Below are 16308 nucleotides of genomic sequence, written 5' to 3'. Positions count from 1 at the left end.
TTAGTAATGTTGCATGAAGAATCGGTCATTAATTTTATTTTATTTTTAATAAAGACCTGTCAACAGTATTACATGAACAAAATAAAATAAAAGTGAAATAAAAATAGGATTTATATATATATATATATATATATATATATATATATATACCGCATCTTTTGACAGCTAGACAAGTATAGGCACATATATAGATGAATGATAGAGATAAATTCACTGAAAGGAAGTCCCCAGTTGAGGGATCCTCACCACTCTAAGGATTCCACGTAAACCAATACAGAGTAAGACATTAGCCAGCTAGCTAGCTGTCAGAACCTCTGAAAAATTAATAAGAGTCAAAGAAGGTGAATCTTTTTCAATTCACACACACTTTATATCACTACTGATATAATCATATAAAGGCTAGGGACTTGTACCCACCATCCAGGTATATATAGGTAGACCGACTCATATAATAAATTTTCATATTTTCATGATAATTAATAACTTCAAAATTTCAAGACAAATAATTCACGAAAGCAATAAGACTATTGACAGATCGACCTTAAAGATACAATTAATAAAACCCATAAACTAACGTTGGGAATTTACACCAAAAAAAAAAAAAACACTTGCGGCGGAGGGGATGAGAGAAGATGATCTTGTCTTCGTTTCGCAAATCAGAATTATATGTTATATTTAGAGTGTTTGAATTGTTTGTAATTTAAGCAGCTTCATATATAATTAAAGAGAAGAGCTAAAGGGCTTATTTACCTTAGACAGCTCGAGGTGCAAGATTTACCTGTCTGAGACAAACTAACTTACAATAGTACATTGCAAACTTTAGGAGCTTCCGCAAGACTTTTGACGGTCCAAAAATGTAGAGTTTAGACGGTCCAAAAATGTAGAGTTTAGCCACATTTGTTACGACATGTGGTTCCCAGCAGCCAAGTAGTAAACCATATATATATATATATATATATATATACATGTTTAAGCAACAGCTGCAAATTAAGAGTGAATCAAGGGGGCTAGTTAAGATTTGCATGTTTCTTCTATTCTAATCTTAAAAACTAAGGGGGAGGGAATCATGCATATAGACTGATGACACTAAAAGTTTACTCAATTTCCACGTACGTACAAAAGTAATATTCAGAAAAAAGGTAATTAATGCTATAATGTAATTCCTATATATATCAAAAAAAAAAAAAAAATTTGGTAAATCTTTGAAAGGAAATGATTGATCATTTCAATTGTGATATGTCAGCGAACTTGGATATATAACACATTATTACATGGCTGAGTTTTAATCATTTCACAAATCAAGTGTCGGATTCAGGTCATATCGAGTCATATGTATAAGATTATATAGGTCAACTCTAACCCAACTCATTTAATCAAACGAGTTAGATTTCTTAATCTTAATTCGCTAATTTCGTGTTAGGTTCATATCAAGTTTACGGATTGTGTAAAAAATTATCAATCCAATCTTAATTCGATCCATGTTTGCTTCATTGTTTGTGTGCTTTTCATGTTTTGATGATTCACAGCAAGCATGTGCATCATTTAAAAGTCTATCTCCTTTGATTGCCCATGTCCTTTCATTTTGAAATACAATACATTAATTTGTTGGTCAGTCGCTGCTACGGATCTAAAAATCTTTGCCCCCACCTCCTTTGAATGCTTCATTCATATATGGACCTACCTGTGAAATTTGATTCAGACAACTTGGAAAATTAAAACATTCGTGGTTTCACGGTGTCACATGTCCTTTCGTGGTAGCTCTTGATTAAACCATATAAACCAGACAACATGTGAACCATGCTTGCGTGGTGGGTCGTGTTACATTATATGTTAAAGGTATTGGTTAAATGATTAAAATTTAAATCTTCTTATCAGTTTAAATTTTTAGAACAAGCAGTGATTTGACATTGTATCAAAGTCAGATTCATGGGTTCGAGTCGTACGTAGGAGCGTCACGTTGAGGCAGAGATTGTTGAGGCGCAACAGTGGCGCAGCTCTGCTCACGTAGACGGCTCTTAAAACATACCTTGTAAGATTGTCAAAGGCCTGATCCAAGAAATTATATATCAAAGCAAATGTCATGAGTTTGAACCACGGTATCAGAGCAAATTTAACGTATTAATCCCTACCTATATATTAAAAATGAAGTTTGAAACCAACACATGAGGGATAGTACTGTTAAAGTATTGATTAAATGATTAAAATTTAATTTACATCTTCTTATCAACTTAAGCTTTTACAACAAGTGGTGATTTAACCATATATGAACAAATTTGAATATGCAACATGTGAAGAGCATGTGTGTGCGGTGGGTCATGTTAGAATATATGATCAGATTTGAATATAATCAAATCTAATCATATATTGTAGAGCATGCGTGTGCTGTGGGTCGTGTTGGAATATATAATGAGATTTGAACACAATCAAATCTAATCATATATTGTTAACAGTTCACAATGTGCAAGTCAAAACGCCAAAAGTTGTGTTCTTCGGATAGATTCAATTCCTTCGTCCCCCGTCTTGACCAAAACAGGCATATGCACGTGTACGCATGCATATATAGGAAGTAGGCCAGGGCAATATGGATGGAAGTGTTTGGGGTGACCGTGATTTGGTGATGAGGAAATTTCAACCCTAGTTTGGATTCGCAAGCTTTTAGACTTTTGACAAGCCAGCAGCTTACATGCATCTTTTAATTTTATTTATTTATTTAAAAAAAAAAAAAAAAAAAGAGAGAGAAAAGAAGAAGAAGAAGAAGAAGAAAAACAGCTCCATCGATCATATGCAAATTCGATGAAGGATGCGAGATGGTAATGTAGTTTAGATTGCGCTTTTTGTTTTTTTTTTTTGGTTGTGAGAGGCCAATGAAAGTGGTTTTTGAGTGTTTTGTAAATATTTTATGTGTTGAGTTGTTTGTTAATGCTCTTACTTTTACATTAAAAAAAAAAAAGCAAAAAATTATCTTAAAAAGTACTAACAAATGAGCTTTACTAGATTGGTATATGAATGTGTGTGTGTGTGGCACACCATTTGGACCAGAAAAAAAAAATGCCAATTACCGACCTCATCGATCTTATGTGCATATTTAAAATATGCCGATTGCCCGAGAAAAAATAAACATCATTGGACATGTAATTATTAATTTTTGAAAAAACTTTACTTAACCCTATGAATTTCATCACTTTTATAATGTTTTTCTAATGTTCAAAAACTCTCAATTTAATATATCGAACTTTAATTTTTTGCAATGTCACCCCTCTGTTAGGCTTTGGAATTAAGTCAAACGGAAAATTGGTGCAATAACATTTATATCCCTAAAATTTTTACAAAATTCCCAATTTACCAATAATTAATTTTATTTTTTTTAAAAAAAAAAAGGGTGACAGTCAGCGGGTCATGACCAGACCCACAGCAGTTAGTAGACAAGTTTTATCCACAAGGCTTTACTGATCATTAAAAAAAAAAAAAAAACAATTGAAAATAGAATTTCAGCATTATGAACATAATGAAGTTCAACGATCAGAGTTCCAAGGATTAATTGTCAAATATTTTTGAATTGTGTCAATGGTTGGTAAGCACTAAAAAATATACTTTCTATCAACTTGTTTATGGATTTGTTGTACTTGTACTTATTCTTCTCGTTTATACCGCAATTACAGAACGATTATTTTCAGTCATAAATATTGTAAAAACTAGGCTTCGCAACAAAACTGAATACGAGTTTCCGATTGATGCTTTGACGTTGTACATTGAAAGATAAATTATGGCAAAATTAAGTATATATAGATTCACTTGTAGATGATTTTCTAGATCTAAAGAAACGTCGAGTTCCATTTTTTATAGGTGAAAATGGGCAAGCGTTCAAGCAGAGGCCTCAAAACTCTTTGAATTAAAGGTTAAGCTTGGTGCACTTCATGGTCTTTAGAGAGAGACTGAAATATTTATTGTTACAATTAAGTACATGCAATAAATAGCTTCTTCGAACCCCTTCAAAATTCAAGGTGGGTATATTTATTAATCTTTTCATAAAAGGCAACGGAAGAAAGAAAGAAAGAAAGCTCAAGAAAGTTCATTATGGAAGAAAGTTCATATCATAATCAAATGGTTCATTATGGAAGAAAGTTCTTGAGGCCAATAGGAGTTGCTGAACTTGGTTGAGACCATGCTTTAATTTGACGTGTAGATGAGGCAATGAGCAAACTGACTCGCCCAAATAGTTCTGTCATGCCGGGTTGGTCTAGGCATTATGAACTGCTATTGTCTAATGGCCCCCAATTTCCTATAAAAGTTTTGGCTTTCCAGAGTTTTTCTCTTTTTTTGGAAGTGGATTGTTGTACTGCTCTTAATTGGTTTCCTGAAATTACCTTCATACCCCTAATTTTTTTACAAATTTCCAAATTTACCCCTAATTAATTTTTTTTTTTTTTTTTTATTTTTTTAGGGAAAAAAAAAGTGACCCACTACAGGTCACGACCAGACCCACGACGGTTGGTAGACAAGTTATATCTACAAGGCTTTAACGATCATGAAAAAACGCAATTGAAAATATAACTTCAAACATTATGAGCATAAAGTAATTCAACATTTAGACTTTCAAGAGTTGTCAAATATTTCTGATTTGTGTCAATAGTTGGCAAGTAGTGAAAAATACACTATCTGCCAACTTGTTTATTGATTTGTTGTACTTGCACTTACTCTTCTCGTTTATACCGCAATTACAAAACGATCATTTTTAGCACTAAATATTGTTAAAACTAAGCTTCGCAACAAAACTGAATATGAGTTTCCAATTGATCTTTGATGTTGTAAATCGAAAGACCTAGAAATTATAGCAAAATTAAGTATATATAGATTCACTCATAGATGATTTTCTACATCTAAAAAACCATCAAATTCCATTTTTTATAGGTGAAAATGAATAACTATTCAAGCAGAGGCCTCAAACTCTTTGAAAAGGTTAAACTTGGTGCACTTCATGGTCTTTAGAGAGAGACTAAAATATTTATTGTTATAAGTACAATAAATAGCTTCTTCGAACCCCTTCAAAATTCAAGGTGGGTATATTTATTAATCTTTTCATAAAAGACAACGGAAGAAAGAAAGAAAGGAAGATGGCAAGCCTTTAGATGAACAATTGCTATGGGAAACATACTTTTGAAACAGAACTGGATTTGTTGTAACAAATTACAGAAGCAAAAATTCCTAGAAAAAGCAACATCATTTCTGATTTTCCATATGAATAAATCACATCTTTTAGTTATTTTGAAAGCCAATAGATGATAAGAAACAACGTACAGGCAGCAATGACTGCTGATAAAATAAGAGTGTCTCTCGATCGCCGCCGTTTGATCGAACCTGCAAAAGCCGGCATGAGATTAATCTCATTTCAGTCACAAGATTTATAGTAAATCATATCAAGAAAGCACTATGGTGTAAAAATTGCTTCATAATTAAAGTACCCAGTACGCCACGGATTATGGGAAATCTGTCACTTAGATGCTTCACTTTCCCTTGAACATCTCCAAAAAAAGCCCTTTGAGAGCCCAAGACTTGCCTTGTTGTCTGAGCCTGACTAATCACATCATCTATCTGCGCAACATTGAACCAAAGATTACAATTTGGATGATTATCCATAAAGCTTCTTCTTTTATATAAGTACAAGAAGTTCATTAAAAGCGCGCAAGGGGCACAACCCAACTGGTATTTATTTCCCATAAGACCATATAGTATTTGAAGGATATTATACAAAGTTCAATGCTTAACATAGAGAATAAAATATTATTCAGAGTGGATTTACAATAAAGAAAAAGTAAAAAAGAAGAAAATCAGGTGTCTTGAGCATTCATTCTATGCAGCTTTGGGACCGACCAACATGAAACACTAACCTTTATACATTTATAAGTAAAGGATCCATTAAATACATAGTTTTAGCTTCTTACAATTAGGCACGATGACACGAACAATTTACACATTCACTAAGGTTAAAAATAAGGTCCAGGCTTCATATAAGCTAATAACAAAAGTTGTGTCTTTTTTTGGGTTAATAAATATTTTAATTCCAGGAACCTACAGATGTTAAGCCTCACTTGGTGAAGGAAGCCAAAGTGATCTTTTAATTTGTTCACTCTCTTGAGGAGCCAACATGGAGGGTAGTGATCCTGGTCTCTCCCAACTTTCCTGAACCAGTTCCAGCTCAGCACCATTTGGGTAAGAGGCCTTAACAGGTCCCAAGCTTCATGGTCAAAGTAGTAATAATAATAATAATGAGAGGAAGAATGCATTCTTTCTATCGACTGTAATTGTTTCACAGTATGTCCTGCTAATACCCTGCAAATTTCCTTCATAACCAGAGCAGTTTCCAGGTTCTCAACATCCCAAAAGTTCGCCTTGGAAGTTTTTTGCAACACCAGTACACCTATATAGAAGAATTCTATGCAAAAACCAAAGATATCTCAATTCTGAGGCTTACACCTATCCTTTAGTTTTCTTAAGCCTAAACCAACCTCATTTTCAGTATACTAAAGAGCCATCCAACTGTCTTTATATCCATTGTACCTTCATCACTTTATCACTTTGCCTCAACCTTTTCAGGCAGACATAGACGGATCATGCTAAACAGCACAACCTAAGCCAACTGATACTCCCAGCGCATCCAAGAGCGCTGCAGTCCAGCTCTTAATTATATTAAGTAATCCTGTCCATCAGGAGTCGACAACCTGAGATCTAAATCTATAAGTCATAAGAGCCACACCTAAACACTTGACTAGGAAAATTTCCCTCTCAAACTGCATGGTAACCAAGTCCTGTTTTCCTTCCTCTTCCGCAACTCAAGATAAGAAAATAATACTTTGGTGCCTGAGTAATGGTCATAGACTCACACCAACAGCGGCTGATGGTCAGTAGCAAAATCCCATGTCATCTGGAGGGCAAGATTGCATAAAAGAGTTTGTTTCTAAGGTGAACATAAGACCACATTCTTTGTCAGGACCCACATAAAATAATCGATGCCGTTGCAACTAGATCTTAATTATAACATAGGATTTGGCTCACCTGAACAACATAATACAAATAGTTGTAACCAACCAACTCCAATAATGACTGCAAGGCACTAATTCTGCTTTGTAACCTAAATGCCCTTCAGATATGATTGTGGAAACCCTCAAACCAATAGACCATTCATAGTGGTTGGCACTGAGGAATTTATAGAACTCCAATGATCAATAACTTCTAAATCATTCTAATATCACAGGCATAAGATTGGAGGAACCTGTTAAAATGTACTTCAAGAACACCATGAGACCATTTCTCAGCCAAATTGCTGGGCTTAGAACTAATTTTTCAGCACAAATTTACCTCAATTAAATTAGCCAAACCAGATTAACTTTTTGCAACCACTTGCCAAAATTCTAAAGCCATTGGCACAGTTGATGCAATATTAACTTGATTGTCATCCCTAGTTTTATACACAACAAAGCCTTTGATATTACTTGTTGGGCCAAATTGCTCCAGCTAGGCATCTCCACTTTTAATTTAAAGAACGTCAAATGCTAGACATCCTTTTGCAGTTACTATTATTCAACTATCTTACATAATATTTTTTTTCATCATGTACTCAAACGGTCCAACATTAACTTTCAACTAGTGAATTCATATTTTACTATATCCATTCATGTAATGTGAGTTGAAGACCTAAACATTGCATTCCTCACATCATATGAAATAGAAAAATGTGTAGTAAAGATGCATATAGGGAAATTTTCTTTCTAAAGCATACGACCTGTAACAAGACTACAGAATACCAATTAAGCTTACATGAGCTATACTTCCATGAATAGCTGCTCTCTCCCGTAGTAACTGCATCCGTGGGGACATACTCCCAGAGGCCTGCATGAAAGAGAGCAAAACAAACCTTACTTTGAGAAACAAAACAACAGATCATAAGAAATAATAACAATAAAATGAACAGCCAGGCTCACCTTGTACTCACTAATATCATCCCTGACTGAACTCAGAAGCTCTGCATGTTCCTTCATTGAATTTATGTTTCCCTTGATTCTTCTAAATTCCTGAAAGAGAAATACACCATTTCTTCATGGGACAGATGCCAATGATTGAAAGTGACATGATAAAATGCTCATCAGAGTAGCTAACAGATATATCCCCAGCGCAAGATCAAGCAAAATATTCAAACAAAAAGAAGCACCCAATGGAACTACCACAGTAGTGTCAATATGACACTCAATAAAGAAAGTATACATGTCTGACACTAAACCTATTACAACATACTAATAAGTATTGAATAAGATCTAAGTTGCACTAAGACATTGATGAATAACACAAGTAAACTGTAAGTAAACTCAGCCTTAATCCCAACAACTGGTACATAGTGCAGATGACAAATTATGACATTAGCCTTTGGAAATTTAAACTGATTTCACAATGGCCCATGGCTCCTGCTTTTTCTACTTTTGCTTTATCTCCCTCCACAGCATTTTTTTTTTGCTTTTGGATAAGTAATTCAAATTCAATAAAAGCGCAGAGGGGTACAACCCTAGTACATAGAAAGTACACAAGAGAAAACCCCTATAACATAGAAAAACAAAAACAAGACTCCAAAAACTCAGAAAATTAGAAACAGGCAATCAAAACAACACTACTAGCCAGGTATACAAAGATTGGAACATCATCCTCTTTAACTCTAATATCGCCATCTCACGACTTTCAAAGCTCCTTGTGTTCCTTTCTCTACAAATACATCACAGTAAACAAAATGGAGCCAACCTCCACAATTTCAACACCTTACATTGTCCCAATTGTCCTCTCTAACTCACCAACAAATCTCTCACCCTTCAAGGCATAACCCATACAACCCCAAACAACTGAAAATGCAAGCTCCATAGTTCTCTTGCCACCTTACAATGAAGAAGATAATCAATAGACTCCCAACTTTTCTTACGCATACAACACCAATCCACCACAATAACATTCATCTTTCGTAGATTATCCAAAATTAAGATTTTTCCTAAAGCCGTCTTCGACACAAAAAACGTCACTCTCAAAGAAGTCTTAAATTTCCAAATACTTTTCCACAAAAACGGGGAATTCACCCCAGAGCAAATAACATCTAATAGTAAGACTTCACTTCAAAAGATTTCCTTTTAGAAGGAATCCAGCTCATTTTATCCTTACCTCCTTGCCTTACTATTTGGGAATACAACAAGAGGAAAGGGGGAAACTTCTAGAACGTTGATGTATCATGAATAATACAACCCCAACAAGGTTCCCCATATAATTTTTAATGGTGCACAAAAATAAGGAAAAGAAAAAAAAAAAGGTTCCCATATTAATGTTAAAGCCACATGACTAAACTAACACTAAAACCCCATACTACACATTTCCTGTTTTCCAAAGAGAAAATTTGTCAAGGAAGATGCTGAATTCAGTTGAAAAGCAAATTCCAGCTGGACTATTGTGCATTCTTCAAAATAATATCAGGCACCCATGCTTTTTTAAAAACAAAGTGAGGAATCTAGAAGGCAACATAAATCAGAATAGAATCGTCTATTGATACAAATAACATCAACACACAGAAAATGATTTCCAATGAGCATCATATTCGAAGCTTATTTGCTAGCTCATGCTATCTCTTTTTGTCCTTTTGGTGGTGTAGCATGCGAATAGCAATGTCAGTAGCGCTGACAAAGCATGAGTTACTTACCTAAAAAAAAGAAAAAACAATGAAAAAGATATTACAGAGAATGACTTCTACATTCACATGGAAAGCACAGAAAAACTTTAAGTTCATTAATGCCAGATATCCTTACAAGGAGAATGCAATCTGGAATCAATTGCAAAGACAAATAACTAAATTAGATCTCTTATCAAATCAGATGATACAACACTTGTCAAGACTTGAGTGTAAAGATGGGAATAACAAATCAAACGTCCAAGGGTGGCTAGTTGGAAGAAACTTTATTGAGAAGGTGGAACGAAGGCTGGCTAGTTGGACGAAACTTTATTTATCCAAGGGTGGTAGGGTGACGTTGATTCACACTACTCTCTCTAGCATTCCTTCTTATTATTTATCTTTGTTCCCTATTCCTGTGAGTGTAGCTAAGAAACTGGAGCGGCTTCAAAGGGAATTTCTGTGGAGTGGTATGGGTGATGAGACTAAATTTCATCTAGTCAATTGGCATCGTATTTGTACTCCAATCAAGGCTGGTGGACTGGGAGTTCGTAATGTTATCAATTTTAATCATGCCTTATTGGGGAAGTGGATCTGGAGATTTTCTCGGGAGCGCGATGCTTTATGGAGATCGGTGATTGAGGAGAAGTATGGGAGTGTGAGGGGAGGTTAGTGTTCTTTGCCGGTGACGGGGCCTTTTGGAGTCAGTGTTTGGAAGTTTATTCGAAAGGGGTGGGATAATGTTGCCAAGTTTTTGCGTTTTGAGGTGGGTGATGGGTCTCATATTTGCTTCTGGCATGATTTATGGTGTGGGGATAGGCCTCTCAAGCTTGGTTTTCCAGCTTTATTTTCTATTGCGCGTTTTCCTGAAGCTTGGGTGGTAGATAATTTGTCTGTGGTAGGAGGCGTGGCTCATTGGAATGTTCTCTTTACGCGCAATGTTCAAGATTGGGAGGTGGAGATGGTGATGTCCTTCTTCGTACAGTTATACTCTACTAGGGTTCAGCATGGGGAGGTTGATATGGCGGGGTGGACTCTTTCCAAGAGGAGGATTTTTGAAGTGAAGTCTTTTTATAAAGCTTTAGTTTGTCACAAGACGACTTCCTTTCCTTGGAAGAGTATATGGCGTGTCAAAGCTCCGAAGCGGGTTGCGTTCTTTGTTTGGACAGCGGCTTTAGGGAAGATTTTAACTCATGACAATTTACGTAGACGTGGTATTGTGGTGGTAGAGTGGTGCGTTATGTGTAAGAAACATGGGGAATCCGTTGATCATCTTCTTCTTCATTGTGACGTGGCTCGGATTGTTTGGAGTTCTTTTTATAGGTTGTTTGGGGTGGAGTGGGTTATGCCTAGTAGTGTTGTGGATTTATTGAGTGCTTGGGGCACTTTGCTGGGTCGTGGTCCTGTTCACCGTATTTGGAAGCAGGTTCCTCTATGTGTCTTGTGGGGCTTGTGGCGTGAGAGAAATTCTAAGCTTTTTGAGGATGTGGAGGTATAGGTTGGGGCTCTTTGTAAAAATGTGCTTAATATGCTATATCTTTGGGTGTCGGCGCATAGCTTGGGTAGTATGCCGTACGCTGTACGCTGATTTTTTACTTTCTTGTTCGTTTCAGTCCTCTTTTTAAGGGCTCCTTTGTATACTTCCTGTGTACTAGGGTTGCGCCCCTCTGCGCTTTTTAATAAATTCTTACTTATAAAAAAAAAAAACAAATCAAATGTCTGGCCCATGAGTTGGATCACAGTTCAAACATCTGATCTCATCGTATGAAAGACAAACAAGGCTGTTTCAGACTACAAAGGGTCATGGCACTAGACCATTAGTATCTTTTACAATCTACACAGTTAAGGAGTTTGATAGGTTAAAATTGAATCAAAGTAATGCCACCATCCACTAAAGATGATCTTATGTAGCATAGACTCTGGAGTTTTTCAACTAGCTTAATTTTCATAGCATATTAAGCTTTATTTCCAAATGACATATATGCTAATATGAGCACTCTAGCAGCATGCTATTTTCTCTTGTACAGATATCTTCGTAGAATTAATACTTTTGATACAATTATCAGTTCAAAACCCACGAAGCATGTTCAATGCTTGATTGAAAGAGCAGAGAAACAGATTGAAATCCACAGCTTTTCAGCCAAATTGTGTCCTCCTGCTATAAACAAAATTTTAACTGCATCGGTAAAGAACCTGAACCTATATATCATAATGGCATTTTTTTTCAAGCAACTGCTGAGTTGGCAATAAAATAGCTGCTAGTTAAACTTCAATAACTGGAAGCCAGTAAATGGTTGCATCAGGTTCCTAATTACCAACTTGCAACTTTTTCTTAAAAACTCAAAGGCACATGCAAATGTATGATTTAATAGTCTAAGTAAGTGATGATGTATAGAGTATGACAAATTACGTGAAACTTCATAGCGATTTACTGTTCTTCTTGTTGGGTAATGCAGAAGACGAGAACTTTCTGAACTGAGTGAAAGTAACTACACTGAAATGCAATGGGGTAAAAAAGTTAATTATACAAAATAAACCTGGGTAAACTCATGAAGTATATCTCTATGCCTTGCAAGCTTCTGAGTTACAGAAGTAGCTGGTGCAGCAGATGCAGCACATCGACTCATCGAGTCATTTACATCCAGTAGCTTCTCAAGCAATGATTGGATTTCGATTTCCATGGACTTCCATGATCTGCTGGACCCAACAGATGGGGACCCAGTATCCACATATCCTGATTATGCATTTAAATTTCAGGATGATAAACCAATAAATGATTGTATACAAAACATATATAAGATAATAAACCCAATAAAGAATAGTGTTCGTACACCCCAGCTAATATACACTGCAGATAGAAACATGGAATTCTTGTCTCTTTTTATTTTATTTTATTTTATTTTGGTGGGGGGGGGGGGAGGAGAGAGAGAGAGAGAGAACCACTTTAGGACAAATTACACTTTTCCCACCTGTCTTATGGTGTGAATGACATTGGTTTGCCAACTTGTTCTTTATAATGCATCACTTTGTCTTTTACTTTTGCTGACTTTCTCGCTCGCTTTTCTCTTTTTAATTAAGTGTTTTCTTGTATACTCCAAGTGTACTAAAGAGCGCCTTACGCTTTTTTAATGAGATTGGTTTCTTACTTAAAAAATAAATAAAAAGTACCACTTTGTTGAGTTCCACACCTTGAGCATCTATCAAACTTCCATTAAACATTATAGTGTGACACAGGTGGGATTCTAAATCACACGTGTGTCAAGTGCCACTTCTTTATACCACAAGCATGTAAGAGCTACTTCTTCCAAAAGTAGATAATCTGCATGTGCATATTTTCACTGCCGAATGTGACAAACACCAAAAGTAGTGAACCTAAGATGGGTGAAGTGCCATTATGGACAAGGATCCCATTCATTCATATACTCCTATTCTCCCTATCCAACTACATGCTAGTTGCCTATGGAGCACAATTTTCAGAGCACGGGTGAATGAAGAGTAATTGTTTCAGCAAAAGCAGTGGCATGGACTGCTATAGTGAGTCTAGGGCCTTCTAGAACAGAGTTGAATTCAAAGGTATAAGTCTGCAGCCTTTCAGAGCAGTCTCTTCGATTTACAAGCAGAAAGCAAAGTGTAATTTCCCCCAGTAACTTCATTTTGAGAATAAATAGAGAGAGAGGGAAAATAGTAGTCACTAAACACATTAATTTATTAGACACTGAAGCCACTGATCTAACACAACGCTAGCAAATATCTCTGCCCCTACTAACTTTGGAATACCAGTACAAGAAATTGAAAAATCATGTTGGCGTTTCACATGTAATGGAATCCCACATCGAGTAATCAATTTAACATTGTTTGACCCAAACCCAAAGGCCTTCAATTCTAGTTTAACGCGGTGCCATCATGTTATATCAAGGTCTCACTTGGAGACTCCTCAGCTGTTTATTTCCCCAAATTTTCAATTCAAAGCTCTCAGGGCGCAGACTAACTGCTAGGATCAATCCTCATTCATGCATTGCAATGGCATATCACCCATTTGCAATTGAACTTATCCCCCATTCAACCTTCAAAATTTACTTTCTATTTTAACAGATCTTTACCATAAATTCCCAAAGATATCTCAAAACCCACTAACACAAATACCCAAAAGAACATATTTTAACGATGATTACCAAAATTTTCCCCTCTGCGCTTCTCAATGAGATTAAATTACTTATCAAAAAAATTTCCCAAAATCTAACGCAGACCCATCAATCCCAATACCACGAATATCCCAAAACGCAATGTAGAAAGTGAAAAAGCAGAGAAAACAAAGAGAGAGACGGTGGCGTAGCACGTGAAAATGGTACCTCCTTGGGTGAACCTTGCGCCGAGTTTGGCATAGGAAGAGAGCTTGACGTCGAGATCGCCCTCGATCTTCCGGGCCTCTCTCCTCAGTTCCTCCCATCCCGACTCCTGCAACTCCAGATTCGGATCCATCATTTGGATCTCCCCGATTTCAATTCGGATCCTGCTCTTTTCGCGTCTCGCCTGGTTTTTCTAGTTTCTGATCCGACGGTGGCTATTGGTTCAGTTACTACAGTTGTAATTTTTTCACTGCTTTCTTCACTATTTTGGTTCTCTTTTCTTCAGAGAGAGAGAGAGGGAGAGAGAGAATCCTGTACTGCACTACTAGACCTGAACGTGGATCCACTGCATCGGCCAAAACAACTGTGGGAACCACTTGGGGATTAATAAGGTTTTTTATTTTATTAATTTCATTTCATTTTCTACCTTAACTTTATTGGAAATATTTGTTTTTCACTAATATAACTGGAATTCAATCATCTTTTTTTATCTTTTTTCTATTGAACTTGGAGAAAAGGGGAAAAGGGTAATTCAATCATCTTTAAAATAGACAGATATGATGTAATTAAGGGGTGAAAATGCATATATGGATGTGATTATTAGCAACATTCACACTCGCATAATGCAGTTGTCACTTTTAGGTATTCGTATTTGCATTATGTGATTACTATCCGTATCCACGCTGTAACGATCCACCCCAACGACACAATATTGTCAGCTTTTGACTCCTCCGAATCAGACTTCCCAGGAGGTCATCAATTCTGATACTACTCTCGCAGAAGCACGCTTAACTGCGGAGTTCTGATAGATTCATGGCTATCACGGCTTTAAAAAGCGTTGTGTCAAAAATGGTTTGAATATACATATAAGCATATGCTTATTTCCATACCCAGGCAATGTAAAACGTCACAATCACCCCCTCTTGAAACCCAATATCCCCACTGGAGAACCTCATGGAATCTCCTCATTCTTAGCGTCCTAACGAATGCTCATTAGCGGCTCTCATGGGCTTATGCACACTCTCCCATCTCAGGCTGGACAATAGCTCCGATCCGATACCATTTGTAACGACCTACCCCAACGACACAATATTGTCCGCTTTTGACTCCCTCAAACTAGACTTCACAATAGGTCACCCATTCTAATACAACTCTTGCAAAAGCACCTTTAACAGCGGAGTTCTAATAGACTCATTGTTGTCACGGTTTTAAAACGCGTTGTGTCAAGAATTGTGCGAATATACATATAAGCATATACCTATTTACATACCCAGGCGATGTGGGACATCACACGATTATTGCCAATTGAGATGTGTTACCTACACAACAATTTTGCACAACATTGCTGATGTTCAGCATTTTTATTTTGTATTTTTTTTTTTAAGTTTGACTCATCAACATTGTTGTGCAATTGTTGTATAAGAATTGTGCAAATAACATATCTCATTGCGATTAGTATATGTGGTTATTATTCGCTATTCGCATATGAGGTAAAGACCGATTTTTATTACGATATAAATCTATATGCAAAATTAAATAATGTGGTTATTACTATATGCAAGCTTAAATAAATTAAGATTTCACTTGTTTTACAATTCACGATTATCAACCATATAAGGTTATTGTCTTATAGAGTAATAGAAATTTGGATTACCTAAAGAATTTTTTTTTTTAAAAAAAAAAGCAAATGTAGATAAGTATGATTTTAAGATAATAGTGAAAAATACAAAACAAAACTTAAAGGTCCTAAACTTACCAAATTCAAAACAACATCATTTTAGTAAATTTAAATAAATATATATAATATATATTATATATAAAGAGATTGTAGATGCAGTTAACAGTTATTAACCGTATTCACATACCTTAAAATCACTATCTGTATCTGTATATACAAATAATAAATTTTGATAACTGTATTCGCATTTGCGGATACGAATATGTCTAAATATTCTTTAATATTACAATTCATAACTAGTTTTAATTTATCTCATCCCGTATTATCTTTCCTTCAGGATCAATAATATTCTTTTGTCCCTTAAAAAAAAAAAAAATAATATTCTTTTGTTCTAATGATAATTCATATAAATGCAAGATGTGATATGCCTGATGTAAAATTTTATTGCTGGTTAGAGATCTACAATATTGTAAAACTCGGTCAGGGAAAAGAAGAAGAAAATATCCTAGAATTCTTGTCTGTGTGTTTTTTTTTTTTAAAAAAAAAAAATTATATTTAATACATGAGTTTTTAATTTCGCAATTTAATACCAAATTTTA

The 16308-nt window shown here is 35.5% G+C and overlaps 1 protein-coding gene across 1 annotated transcript; it reads right to left on the bottom strand.

Moving 5' to 3' along the window:
• Nucleotides 1-5121: 5121 nt before the first annotated feature.
• On the bottom strand, nt 5122-14388 carry LOC133878876 (Golgi SNAP receptor complex member 1-2). The gene is made up of 6 exons (XM_062317431.1): nt 14035-14388; nt 12223-12419; nt 7977-8066; nt 7813-7884; nt 5460-5589; nt 5122-5355 (listed from the first exon to the last, which is right to left on the bottom strand). Exons 1-6 carry the CDS (start codon nt 14165-14167, stop codon nt 5258-5260), a joined length of 720 nt encoding a protein of 239 aa, XP_062173415.1. The 5' UTR covers nt 14168-14388; the 3' UTR covers nt 5122-5257.
• Between the last annotated feature and the right edge of the window lie 1920 nt (nt 14389-16308).

The sequence above is a fragment of the Alnus glutinosa genome, chromosome 10, assembly GCF_958979055.1.
Source record: "Alnus glutinosa chromosome 10, dhAlnGlut1.1, whole genome shotgun sequence".
Taxonomy (NCBI): domain Eukaryota; kingdom Viridiplantae; phylum Streptophyta; class Magnoliopsida; order Fagales; family Betulaceae; genus Alnus; species Alnus glutinosa.
The sequence above is the reverse complement of the archived record's forward strand: the minus strand, read 5'-3'. Positions and strand labels throughout refer to the sequence as shown.

Bases quoted from the DNA above. Each gene is read 5' to 3' on its own strand.
- LOC133878876 (XM_062317431.1), bottom strand. From the start codon at position 14,167: ATGATGGATCCGAATCTGGAGTTGCAGGAGTCGGGATGGGAGGAACTG. The intron at 12,420-14,034 runs GTACCATTTTCA...ATGCATAATCAG, and splicing joins CGCAAGGTTCACCCAAGGAG to GATATGTGGATACTGGGTCC. The intron at 8,067-12,222 runs GTTTATTTTGTA...TTTCTCTTTCAG, and splicing joins TACTTCATGAGTTTACCCAG to GAATTTAGAAGAATCAAGGG.